This window comes from Mirounga leonina, unplaced genomic scaffold, assembly GCF_011800145.1.
Source record: "Mirounga leonina isolate KUSES-001 unplaced genomic scaffold, KU_Mleo_1.0 Mir_93, whole genome shotgun sequence".
In the NCBI taxonomy this organism is placed as follows: Eukaryota; Metazoa; Chordata; class Mammalia; order Carnivora; family Phocidae; genus Mirounga; species Mirounga leonina.
The window spans coordinates 17,353,670-17,367,423 of NW_023270854.1; the positions used below are offsets into that span (position 1 = coordinate 17,353,670).

Below are 13,754 nucleotides of genomic sequence, written 5' to 3' on the forward strand. Positions count from 1 at the left end.
ATAAATATCCAAATACTACGAGGACAGTGGACTTTTCATCCCCTAAGTGTATCCTCATAATTTTCCTAACAGGATATACTTACTGTGCCACTTTTTAAGTGATCTTAAACTTGAAGTGATAATTAAATCTTCAGGAATAATTACCCAAATCTGGGTAAAATTCCCTTAACTTCTCTTTTAAAACTTATTTCCAAAAAAAAAAAAAATCAAAAAATAAAACTTATTTCCATCAAATATTTTCTATAAGCATCCCAAGTCAGCATTGTTTGATATTATTTCATGCTGAGATACCTTCCCCAAACAGTACAATATTATTCAAACTAAAAGCCATGGATTGAATGCCCTGTAATATGAGGATGTTTAAAGATTTGAATGTAAGACACCACTTTCTCTTTCAAACTATAGCTTTGGGGACAAAACTGTACCTAGATGTGTTATGTAGGATAGATCAGTCAATGATAGAACTCAATAGGCTTTCAAAGCATCCTGATGGTGCCGTTTTTCCTTTAAGTGTGTTGTTTTTACAGACTACTAAATTATCATTAACATGCAAAGTATTGAGTAAGGTTAGTTAGCATCTATGACATTCTGGGAGTTGGCAATCTGTCTTCCAAATACACTTAAATGTTTCATGTCTTCTAGATCTTTGTTGTTCTCATCCTGGTTTCTGCGGGTCTTGCCATTGGCCATGCTTACTGGGAAGCTCAAGTTGGCAATTATTCTTGGTACCTCTATGATGGAGAAGACTATACACCCTCCTACCGTGGATTCCTAAATTTCTGGGGCTACATCATTATTCTAAATACCATGGTGCCCATCTCTCTCTATGTCAGGTAAGGCTCTCCTCTCTTTGGCCTTCTGCTTTAAGGGAAGTATGTCGTACATTTTCCCCACTTTGCACCTTCATTTCTATCAGTAATTGTTGGCCTTTGAGGCCATAAAGAACAAGTAAGAAAATAACGTTCGTCTCAGGATTGGGGGTAATGGAAGGAAAGGAAATGAACACCGGAGTGTCTGCTCTGCGCCCCGCACAGCGCCTTGTATCTTGACCACTTTGCCGATGAGACCCCCAGAGTTCAGAAGTCACTCACTGGGTAAGATTCCTTCTCAGGGGACTTCAGAGCCCAGGCTTCAGAAGGGGCCTTGGGACAAGGTGGAGATGTCCAATGTCATGGGAAAACTTAGTTGTTTTCCTTTTCAGGAGCCTTCCTTTTTTTTTTTTAAATTTTTAAAATTTTTTTATTTTTAAAGATTTTATTTATTTATTTGAGAGAGAGAATGAGATAGAGCATGAGAGGGGGGAGGGTCAGAGGGAGAAGCAGACTCCCTGCCGAGCAGGGAGCCCGATGCGGGACTCGATCAAGGGACTCCAGGATCACGACCTGAGCCGAAGGCAGCCGCTCAACCAAATGAGCCACCCAGGTGCCCTCAGGAGCCTTCCTAATCTCTTAGCTGGGTCTTCCTTATTACCACCTGGCACGTCCGTTGCTTGTAAAATGCTTGCTGGCCACTGCTTTCCAATGGGAATGCCCCTCTCCTCGCCCTCTGTCAGCCTCTCAGAATGTTCTGTTTCTCATCTCAGTCTCAACCACAATAGAGGAGGCAGGGTCCTGTCTATGACAAGTGGTGATGCCTTGCTTGGTGAGATTTCTTCCTCGTTCACTTCTTTCCTTCTTTAACATCAGGGTTTGCTTCATTTATCAGTTGGATTTTAGACCACTGGAAGGGGAGCTGTGTCTTGGAACATCCTCAGCAGCCAGAGTCTCCTCTAAGTGCCAATTAAGTAACAACCCAGAGACATACAAGATCACATATACTTCTGTAATTAGAAGTACTTGTTTTATTTTAATTTTATTATATGTGCATTTGTTTTCTTTGTAATCTTATTATATGTAGTTATTGCTGTTCCTTTACCATGAAGTAGAGCCCTGGGGAGCCATGTGTTTGCAGTCACTTAAAAAAAAAAAAAAAAAAACTGAGATGAGTTTTACCTTTGTCGAGGGAGCTATTAAACAGATGATTTTGTTTAAAACTGTATGTTATAAAATAAACTGTGTGTGTCAGTTTCGGTTTTAAAAAGTCATGTCATGTGATTAATGTGATTTACTTATTTCTCTTGAACATGGAAGGTCCTTCTAGAGCCTAAGTCGGATCAGGTCATTCTGCTTTGTTTTCTACGCTGCGGTAGCTTTCCATTTCCTTCAGGATAAATTCATTATTGAAGCCACCCTATGACCCACAAGGCCCGGCGTGGTCTGGTCCCCCCCACGCCATCACCTCCTGTACCGCCTCCCCCTCCTTAGGCTTCCTCAACTCCAGCCCCCTGGCTGCTCCTCAGTGTGGTGGCAGTACCTGCCACAGAGCCTTTGCACCTGCTCTGGTCTTTGCCTGGAATGTTTTTCCCTCTTACCTACATGGTTGCTCTTTCATTTCCTTCAGGCCTCTGCTCGAACATCCCCCTATCACGCTGGCCTTTCCTGACCCACTCTATCTTAAATGTCACTTCCGTTCCCTGTTGGTCTTCATCTTCCCTGCTTTGATGTTCTGCAGGGATTTTGTCTGTTTTGTTTGCTGATGTGGCCTCCTATGTCTGTACATAGTAGGCACTCAGGAAATATTTATAGGGTGAGGGAAAGAGTTCTTTTTCCCTCTCTTCAATTTATTATAAAGACATCTTTTGCCCACTCAACATTGGCTGAATATTTAAACAGCTTCCTTATAACTGAGATATATTTAATCCCTTAGAGTTTTAAAATTAAGATGATTCTTTTAGAATATCTTATTTGGGACATTCTTTAACTTCATAAGAATTTAGGGGGAAAAACTACGCTTTTTCACAGTGTAGGAGTTACTTACCAAAAGCGCTAGGGCCTACTTGTGAGCACATAGGGTCTGTAACCTGGTGGACCCTCACCTCCAATTAGGGGCAAAGGTGAGCGCAGCCTTTCCAGTTGTCCCCGGGTGCCACGGGAATGAGAGAAAGGAGAGTAGGGATTGCCACATCGTCACCATGTCACTGGTCCCACAGGGCCATGGGCTGAGGGTCAGACATACTCGGGAGTGAGTGAGAAATCACACTGAACAAGGCTGGAGAAAGATGTGTCTGGTCAGGAGAACCCAGAGGCTGGGCACATAGACCCCACATGGCTTGTCTTTCTGCGGATGGGCAGCTCGTTCCTGGGCACGCAGGTGAAGATAAAGCCCGCTCCCTGCCTCTTGGATCTGAGAGCGCCAACCAGAGTAACCTTTCGTCTTGTCCTCCTAGTGTGGAAGTGATCCGTCTTGGACAGAGTTACTTCATCAACTGGGACCTGCAGATGTACTATCCTGAGAAGGACACGCCCGCGAAGGCGAGAACCACCACGCTGAACGAGCAGCTCGGCCAGATCCATTATGTGTTCTCGGATAAGACAGGGACGCTCACACAAAATATCATGACCTTTAAGAAGTGCTGCATCAGTGGGCAAATATATGGTGAGTGGAAGCCAGTTCTCGGTCCCCAGGCCTCTGTGACCAGGGCCCGCCTTCCCAAAACCGCTGGTGCCATCCCGAGTCCAGCCCTGGTGGCCATTCTGGGCTGAGTTCGGAGGGGGCTTCGCTGGTGGCATCGGGAACACACGCAGGGGAGAGGCCAGCGGTCAGAAACAGGCACACGTCCCTCAAAAGATGAAACCGGACGTTACCGTGTGATCCAACAGTGCCACTTCTTGGTGTGAACCCAAAAGAACCAAAAGCAGGGACTGGGAGAGAGATGTGCACAAATATGGTCATATCAGCGTTAATCACAATAGCTAAAGTGTGGAAGCAACCCAAGTGACCATCAGTGGATGAGCGCATAAAATGTGGTCTCCACATACGCCGGAGGATTAGTCCTGCAAAGGAAGCCGTTCTGACACACGCCATCCCGTGGATGAGCCTGGAGGACACTGGGCTCAGGGAAATAAAGCCGTCACGGAAGGACACATACAGCATGAATCCATGTGTATGAGGCCCTAGGGCAGTCAAATGTACACAGACAGGGAGTGGAAGGGGTGGTTGCCAGGGGCTGGGGGGAGGGGAGGATGGGCACTTTGTTTAATCAGTACTGAGTTTCAGCTTTACCAGATGAACGAGCTCTGGAGCGGGTGGGGGTGATGCTGCATAGCAGCTGGACTGTAGTTAATGTCACCGAACTGTACACCTTAAAAATAGTTAAGGTGGGAGGCGCCTGCGTGGCTCAGTTGGGTCAGGTCATGATCCCGGGACCCTGGGATCGAGCCCCGCATCGGGCTCCCTGCTCGGCGGGGAGCCTGCTTCTCTCTCTGCCTGCCGCTCCCCCCCGCTTGTCCTCTCTCTCTCTCTCTCTGTCAAATAAATAAATAAAATGTTTTTAAAAAACGGTTAGGGCGCCTGGGTGGCTCAGTTGGTTAAGCGACTGCCTTCGGCTCAGGTCATGATCCTGGAGTCCCTGGATCGAGTTCCACATCAGGCTCCCTGCTCAGCGGGGGGTCTGCTTCTCCCTCTGACCCTCTTCCCTCTCGTGCTCTCTCTCATTCTCTCAAATAAATAAATAAAATCTTAAAAAAAAAAAAAACGGTTAAAGGGGTGAATTTTATATGTATTTCCCCATAATTATTTTGAAAAAGTTGATTTCCATTCTAATGTTCTGAAATATGCTGTATATTTATAAAAAATGTTAAGGCTAATACTGTATTCAATCAGAATGCTCTAACTTTTAAATAAAGACTTCATACAATTTTTAATTTCTTTTTAGAGAGATTTTATTTATTTATTTGAGAGAGCGAGAGAGCGCACAAGCGGGGGAAGGAGCAGAGGGAGAGGCATAAGTAGACTCCATTGTGAGCACAAAGCTCGATGTGGAGCTCAGTCCCACCACCCCAAGATCACGACTCCAGCCAAAATCAAGAGTTGGACGTGGGGCTCCTGGGTGGCTCAGTCGGTTAAGCGGGCGACTCTTGGTTTCAGTTCAGGTCATGATCTCAGGAGGGATCAAGCCCCGTGTCGGGCTCTGTGCTCAGCAGGGAGTTCGCTTGAGGACTCTCCCTCCCTCCCTCCCTCCCTCCCTCCCTCTCCCTCTGCCACCCCACTGTGTGCTCGCTCTCTCTTTCTCTCAAATAAATAAATAAATCTAAAAAAAAAAAAAGTCAGATGCTTATCTGACTGAGCTAACCAGGCACCCACTTCACACAATTTTTTAAAAGAGCCTTAAGAACGCGTATGCTTTTTCCTTGTAGAAAACTACTATACCGTGAATGTGTTTTCGCATAAGGAGCATCTCTGACATGGGGGACTGTGAGGAAGGTGGTAGGATACTGGGGGGTTAAGGAAGTGGTCCTCATGTGCATGGGGGCAGTCCCTTTAGAGCTGGGGGGTAAGTAAAGCACTTCAAGGGACAGGAGTCTGGCCCCAGAGGAGGATGCAGTGTAGAAGGCCAGAGGCACCAGTGTTTGAACCTCTAGACTGGAGGTTAGCAAACTTCTGTAAAGAGCCAGGTAGAAAGCATTTGAGCCTTTGCAGGCCATATATTGTTTGCATCAGATTTTCTTCTTTGTTAGGTATTATTTTGTTTTCACAACTCTTGAAAAATGTGAAAATCGTTCTAAACTTGAGGGCTGTCCAGAAACAAGCTGAGACCCACAGAACCGAAGCAAGGTGGGGAGGGACCTCTGCACACCGATGGAGACTCAGTTTCTTTTGTCCTGTTTGTTTCTCAGGAGACCATCGGGATGCTTCTCAAAACAGTCATAGCAAGATAGAGGTGAGTCCTTTCATTTAAGGAAGGGTTTGGGGGTGTGTATTGGTTGCCCACGACGATGGCTGTAACAAGGTACCCCAAATGGGTGGCTTAAAACAACAGAAATACATTCTCTCACAGCTCTGGAGGCCAGACGTCTGAAATCAAGCTTCCAGCAGGGCCACAATCCCTCTGAGGTTCTAGGGAAGAACCCTTCCTTGCCTCCTCCTAGCTTCTGGTGGTGGCCTGCAGTCCTTGCCATTCCTTGGCTCACAGACCCAGCACTTACATGTCTGCTTCCATAGTCCCATGGCTCACTCTCAGGGTATCTGTGTGTCTGCGTCCAGATTTCCCTCCTCCTATAAAGACACCAGTCATTGGATTAGTGCCCAGCCTCATCCAGTAGGACCTCGTCTTAACTCGATTACATCTGCAAAGACCTTCTTTCCAAATAAGGTCATCCTCACAGCTGCCAGGGGTTAGGACTTCCACATATCTTTTTGGGGGACACCATTCAACCCACCACAGGATGTCTTTTTGTTTTAAGACCGGTGTGAGCCCACTTGACACTTAAGAGTGTGTTAAGATCCCAAGGTGACTTTTCCATAAAGACTTGGCTTCAGAGACAAGCTCCTGTCCTTTGTGAAGCCCACGTGGACGTTTTCAAAATCACGTTGTTTGTTTGCTCTCTCCACTTCTTTCAGCAAGTCGATTTTAGCTGGAATATGTTTGCTGATGGGAAGCTTGCGTTTTATGACCACTATCTCATTGAGCAAATCCAGTCAGGGAAGGAGTCCGAAGTTCGACAGTTTTTCTTCCTGCTGGCGGTTTGCCACACGGTCATGGTGGATCGCATTGATGGTGAGTGTTTCTCTGGCATCTCGGACGCCAGGGAGCAGTGTTTTCGTTTACAGGTAGCTCCCGCTGGGAACTCAAGTGCGTGTAAAGTAGTAGGCCTGACAAGTCTGTCTCTTACTCAAGCAGTGAACATTTGTGAGCCCTACCCTGATGGTATATGAGGTGGCAAAGCACGAAACCAGCTCTCAGTCTCTGAAGATGTCCAACTCCCCCCCAGTTACGGCCCCAAATGTGTTTATCACTTTGCAAGTGAAATCTTATCGTTAAGAGAAATGATTGACTCTAGCATGCTACTAGAAGAATCACAATCTTCCCACCCTGTTATTACTTGACATTTATTGAGAGTGAAGAGTCAAGCCTTATCTGGATCAGAAGGGGACTTTGAACTTGAACAATCTTTACTACAAAATAATTTCAGAATTTATTTTCTAGATTCAGATGTGTTTGGGGTTTGAAATAATACCCACCAGAGCCTGGGCTCACTTAAGGTGCCTTTTTCTTTGGAAGGAGCATAATTAACGTATATTTGCATGGGAGCCAGCAAAGCTGACTTGTAGGTTCCTTTGTAGAATTCTTTTTTCTTTCTTTCTTTTTTTTTTAAGATTTTATTTATTTGAGAGTGAGCAGAGAGAGAGAGCACACGAGCGGGGGGAGGAGTAGAGGGAGAAGCAGACTTCCCACTGAGCAGGGAGCCCCATGCGGGGCTCGATCCCAGGACCCTGGGATCATGACCTGAGCCGAAGGCAGATGCTTAACCAACTGAGCCACCCAGGCACCTCCCCTTTGCAGAATTCTTTTTTTTTTTTTAATTTTATTTTATTATGTTAGTCACCATACATTACATCATTTTTGATGTAGTGTTCCATGATTCATTGTTTGCATATAACACCCAGTGCTCCATTCAATACATGCCCTCCTTAATACCCATCACCAGGCTAACCCATCCCCCCAACTCCCTCCCCTCTAAGACCCTCAGTTTGTTTCTCAGAGTCCATAGTTTCTCATGGTTCGTCTACCCCTCTGATTTCCCCACCTTCATTTTTCCCTTCCTGCTATCTTCTTTTTTTTAACATATAATGTATTATTTCTTTCAGAGGTACATGTCTGTGATTCATCAGTCTTACACAATTCACAGCACTCACCATAGCACATACCCTCCCCAATGTCTATCACCCAGCCACCCCACCCCTCCCACCCCCCACCACTCCAGCAACCCTCAGTTTGTTTCCTGAGATTAAGAATTCCTCTTATCAGTGAGATCATATGATACATGTCTTTCTCTGATTGACTTATTTCGCTCAGCATAATACCCTCTAGTTCTATCCACGTCATTGCAAATGGCAAGATTTCGGGGTTTTTGTTTTTTGTTTTTGTTTTTTTTTTTTTATGGCTGCATAATATTCCAGTGTGTGTGTGTGTGTGTGTGTGTGTGTACACCACATCTTCTTTATCCATTCATCCGTTGATGGACATCTAGGCTCTTTCCATAGTTTGGCTATTGTGGATGTTGCTGCTATAAACACTGGGGTGCATGTACCCCTTCGGATCCCTACATTTGTATCTTTGGGATAAATACCCAGGAGCCCTTTGCAGAATTCTTAAATGCAGTGGTGCCAACTTTGTTGTAGCAACTTGGTCCCGTGTCTGTGAAAGCCAGCCATTTCTTCACATATGGCCATTACAGTAAGTTATAGAAATCCACCTGTGCGTTATAGAAAGAGCAAAAGGAACCCTTTTGGCATTTCTGCAATGAAGCACGGTCTGCCTGCCCAGCCTCCACTCGAATTAGTTCAGCGTAGGAAGGAGCCTTTCTGTTTTCTGACCTTGCGACATCACGCGTGGCAAGTATGAACTTTCCGGGGGAGGAATATGCAGAAAAACTGAATGTGGGCAAGCTCTATGTGCTATCTTTCAGCAGATTTCAAAGAAACTCATTCCAAGGATGGCTATAATGGTGCAGTAAAGAAAGACAATGACAGAATTCAAATTGGGACAGGTACATGGAAGGCTATTAACAGGCAAAGTGGGGCAAGACAGACACACACCAGGTCATGAATAACCAACACAGAGGTCCAAGTCTGTTTCTAGCTGAGCATATTTTACTCACACAGTAAGAATCCACTATGATATATATTTTTTAAATGTTTCATTTATTTATTCATGAGAGGCAGAGGCAGAGGGAGAAGCAGGCTCCCTGCCTAGCAGGGAGCCCGATGCGGGACTCGATCCCAGAACCCTGGGATCATGACCTGAGCTGAAGGCAGACGCTTAACCATCTGAGCCACCCAGGCGCCCATATTTCTTTTTTTTTTAAAGATTTCATTTATTTGAGAGAGAGAGAGAGAGTATGAGAGAGGGGAGGGTTAGAGAGAGAAGCAGACGCCCTGCTGAGCAGGGAGCCCGATGCAGGACTCGATCCTGAGACTCCAGGATCATGACCTGAGCCGAAGGCAGTTGCTTAACCAACTGAGCCACCCAGGCGCCCCACTATGCTATTTCTAAGCAACTTGGTTCTCTTAGGTCTTGACTCATTAGTAAAATTATTCTCCCCCCACCCCTTGTTTTAATAGCATGTGGTGGTATTTTGAGAACGAAACAGCCGACTTAGGCAAACATACTTCAATCTTATGGCCTGTACTTTCTTTTCTCCTCCCTGGGATATTATGGGAAGGGCCCTATTTTGCTAGAGATGGGCTGGCCCCGTTTGGGTTCCTGCCACAGCACATGGTACAGACGTGGGTGTTCTGTCCGAGCACCAGTGTCCTCAGTGTTGCAGGCAGAAGGTTGGAGTTCAAGGTCCCTTCCAGCCTAAAGTCGTGCAGCTCTTTGTCCCACTGTCCACTGAGGCAAAGAGTTGTACATCCCAAGGAAACTTCTTTCACACAGTGTGTGATGGGCAATTGCTATATAGCCCCTGCGAATGAAGAACAGCTGGGTTTCTAGGCACAGGAGGTTAAAAGAAATTGGTTTGGGTTTGATACATGAAGTATGTTTTATTACATGCGACATCAACAGGAGAGGGGAGGCAATCCTTTCGTGCCCATTGCCGTATCCATCAGACTAGCTCAGCAGGCAATTTGTGTGACCTGAGTGTGGAGTCCCTGTGCGCACCTGGGGACAGAGCGTGGAGAGTTGGCTCTCATTTTCTATTGCTCCGTAATAAGTGACCGCAACTCCGTAGCTGGAAACACCCACTCATTAGCCCCTAGTTCTGTAGGTCAGAAGTCTGGGCATGGCATGACAGGGTTCTCTGCTCAAGATCTCCCTAAAATCGAGGTCAGGCCACGTGCTCATCTGGAGCTCCGAGTCCTCCTCCAGGCTCATGTGGGAGTGCAGGACTCTGTTCTCTGTAGTCAAAGGACGGCGGTCTTCATTCCCTGCTCCTGCAGGGGAATGGGGTGGGGGGGATGGCCCCACATGACCCCTAACGTCTTCAAAGCCAGCAAACAAGAATCTCCTTTCCATGGAACCCCTTACATGCTTCGAATCTCTCTCCCCAGGAAAAGCCCTGCCCCTTTTAAGGACTGACCTAAGTAGGTTGGGAACACTCAGATAATCTCCCTATCTTGAGGGCGCCTGATTTGGACCTTAATTACACCTGCAAAATCCCTTCCCAGCAGTACCTAGATTAGCATTTGAATAACTGGGAGGAGGTGTGTGTATACATGGGGTGCGGGGGGGGAGGGCAGGGACCTTGGGGCCACCTTTGATTCCTGCCTCCCGCAGAGGCTGTGTGAGAGCGGAGTGTAGAAGGCTTGGAGGCCCTTTCTTCGCCTGCAGGTCTTGAAGTCAGGATGTGCTGTGGTTAGAGGCTGCGATTTAGGAGGCTGGAGCAGGGGGACACAGAGGCTGCAGGAGGCCGAGGGCCTGGATTAGGGTGGGGTCTGTGGGAAGGACGAGGAAGTCACAAATGGGGGAGACATTCCACAAGTGATTTGCAGGGGGTGAGATTGTTGAGGGGGTCGTCGGAGAGGTCACTTGTTTCAGGGCTGGTGACCCGGAGATGGGGGGCTGGGAGCCACCAGAGGAAGCCATGGCCGCAGGCTCGCCATGGGTGCGATTTGCCATTCGAGCATCTCTTTTACCCGCACCGGTTTCACGGTCCACAAATTAGTTTCTGAAAGAAAAGAATGTGTCTCTGGTTGCCTCTAAGTGTACGGTAAATAAAGAGTTCTCTTTGGAAATGGTTTCCAGGATTACTTTTTTGTCCCGGTTTCTTCCTGCAAAACATCAAGTTGGAGTTTGGACCAGCTCCCTGAGTTCCTTCCTGTCTCTATTCGTCTGGCAATTCTGTGATTCCATTACGAGAACCAAATGGAAGGGGGTGGGGGTGGGGGGTGGTTTGGTAATGATAACAATATCAGTGTTTGTTCCAGATATGATTGTCTTAGTCATGGGAACTTTACCACATTTTATCATTCCATTGCTTTTTTTCTGTTGGAAATAAGCTTGCCATTAACATGGTGCTATGTCAGCTACACTCGCCCAAGGGGTTGTGTCTCCACTGCTGGTTGTTCAGCTCTGCTCAAATATTTTGGCCTCTGGAGAGAGAGAGAGAGAGAGAGAGAAAGAGAGAGAGAGTGTGTTTCTAGAATGGATGGATTCAGCGTGTACATTCGTAACTTCTGGTATATGACTTCCTGGATGAACAGAAAACAACCCGAAGTGTCATCTTCAGTCACTAATTGAGAATTGATTGATCAGACTTAGAGTGAGCCATCTGAGCAGGTGTGTGGAGGTGGAACTCTCCCTGTAGCTTATTCACCCCAGAGCATCCTCTCCTTCCAGGTAGACTGATGGTGTAAAAAGCTGCCCATCCATCCATGGTCTGCATCCTGCTCAAACCATGGTGAGAAATGAAATGCCTTTTTCCGTGAAAATTCACCTGCCCATAGAAGTACTTTTCTTTCTGCTTTGAAGCAGAATAACTGAAGTAGAAAAATGGATGCGCGCCTGGGTGGCTCAGTCGGTTAAGCGTCTGCCTTCAGCTCAGGTCATGATCCCAGGGTCCTGGGATCGAGTCCCGCATCGGCTCCCTGCTCAGCAGGGAGTCTGCTTCTCCCTCTCCCTCTGCCATTCCCCCCTGCTGGTGATCTCTTTCTCTCTCAAATAAAGAAATAAAATCTTAAAAAAAAAAAAATGGAAAATCTTTTTCAACTTTTTACTGAAGGTACGACATGTGTATGGAGACAAGCATATGGCTCAGTGAGTTTTTTTCACAAACTGAATCCTCCCTTGTCATGAACACCCAGACTTTAAAAAACAGAACATTATGAGTCCCATAGAAGTCCCTTTGTGTTCCCTTCCAGTCAGCGCCCCTCCAAGGGGACTGGTCGTAACTTGGAATAGCCTGGGTTAGCTTTGTTGGTCTTGTGGTCTGTATAAATGCAATCACAGGGCATAGACTTGCATGTCTGCCTTCTTTGGCTCAACATGGTGAGATTTATTCCAGTTGTCGAAGTGTGCTTATGAACAGAAGGTGACTTTCCATTAATGAAGCATCAGGCGATGGAACAGATTGATGAATTTTGAGGGTTTTTTTTGGTATGGGACAGAGGGAAGATAAAGGGTACAACCCTTTTAGAAAATAGATGAGTCACATTTGCCAACAGACTTAAAAATTATCAGTATTCTTTAGCTCCTAGAGCTAAAGATTTTTTTTTTTTTTAAGATTTTATTTATTTATTCGACAGAGAGAGACACAGCGAGAGAGGGAACACAGGCAGGGGGAGTGGGAGAGGGAGAAGCAGGCTTCCTGCTGAACAGGGAGCCCGATGCGGGGCTCGATCCCAGGACCCCGGGATCATGACCTGAGCCGAAGGCAGACGCTTAAAGACTGAGCCACCCAGGCGCCCTTAGCTCAGTATTTTCACTACTAGGAAGCTATCCTTAGAAAATAGTCAGCAAAACCTCTGTACACACACAAAATGGTTATTACGATGTTATTTTTAAGAGCAGAAAAATGTGGAAATAAGCTAAGTGCCTGTAATTGGAAAATGGTGACATGTTTACGTTCATTAAAATAATGTTTAGGAAGAATCTTTAAAGCTGTGTTAACTTGCTCAAAATATAAGGTTCAAATAACCAGGATGTAAATGTATATTCAGTATGAGAGAAACTGTTACCGAAATAGGCATTTTCAAAAGGACTGGAAAGAATTATAACACAGTGTCAATAATGTTGCTTTTCCTCCGGATGGTGGGATTATGGGAATTTTTTCCCTTATTCCTGGCCAGTTTTTTTTTTTTTTTTACTTCTAGTTTATGTTACTGTTTCTAATTAGAAATAAAAACCTTAAAGTTTGAAGAGTGTTAATGTTGGCATACTCCTTAAGAATCAACGATACGTTTTCTTGGCGATGTTTTGGGCTTTGCATCCTTACCCCCACGTGAACCTCAGCAGTGAGCTCTGGGTGGTAAGCTCTGCATCTGGCTTTATAGCTTTTCTGGTTTTCTCTGTTAGGCCAGCTCAACTACCAGGCGGCCTCTCCTGACGAAGGTGCTCTAGTGAACGCTGCCAGGAACTTTGGCTTTGCCTTCCTCGCGAGGACCCAGAACACGATCACCATCAGTGAGTTGGGAACTGAGAGGACCTACGATGTTCTTGCCATTTTGGACTTCAACAGTGACCGGAAGCGAATGTCTATCATTGGTAGGTCTCCTTCGAGAGTCTGTGTCTGTGGAACACTCATTTAGATGCTGCCTTTTGCACATTTAATGGTAATTTATTTAATGACCCCAGAATAAAACAGGCAATAAATGAACCACTTAGCTCCTGGGAGATTGCCACGGGCTTATCGAAACATGGTTTTTCCCTTCATTCTGCCTGGTGTCCATCGCGCACAGGGACAACGGCAGTGTATCTGAGTCTTGCCCGTGCTGGCATTCTTCCACGATATGAGCTGCCGGGTGCTGAATCGAGGGTGGGGACACGGTGGGTGGTTGAGCCGCACACACGTTGTTATTTTGTGAGGCCCTCCGAGCACTTCTGCCCTTCACTTGGCATCAGGGAAGGGAGAGGCGGCAAGCGAGGGGTTCAGAGAAAAGCAAGGCTGTGCCTATGAAGCAGAAGTGTACCCCCAGTCCAGGCACAGGCCACCAGGTGGAGAGGGTGTCGTAAGTTTTAAGTTCATAATGTAAAACAATTTCAGACTTACAGAAAG

The 13,754-nt window shown here is 46.2% G+C and overlaps 1 protein-coding gene across 2 annotated transcripts in view; it reads left to right on the plus strand.

Annotated features, from left to right (window-relative positions):
• Positions 1 to 13,754, plus strand: part of ATP8B1 (ATPase phospholipid transporting 8B1) — a 133,599-nt gene that overhangs the window by 88,489 nt on the left and 31,356 nt on the right. For both annotated transcript variants that reach the window (XM_034995986.1, XM_034995985.1), the window contains exons 12-16: positions 643 to 833; positions 3,266 to 3,474; positions 5,715 to 5,758; positions 6,439 to 6,595; positions 13,055 to 13,243. In XM_034995986.1, the coding sequence (XP_034851877.1) occupies positions 643 to 833; positions 3,266 to 3,474; positions 5,715 to 5,758; positions 6,439 to 6,595; positions 13,055 to 13,243 (790 nt within the window). The remainder of the gene's footprint in view (positions 1 to 642; positions 834 to 3,265; positions 3,475 to 5,714; positions 5,759 to 6,438; positions 6,596 to 13,054; positions 13,244 to 13,754) is intronic.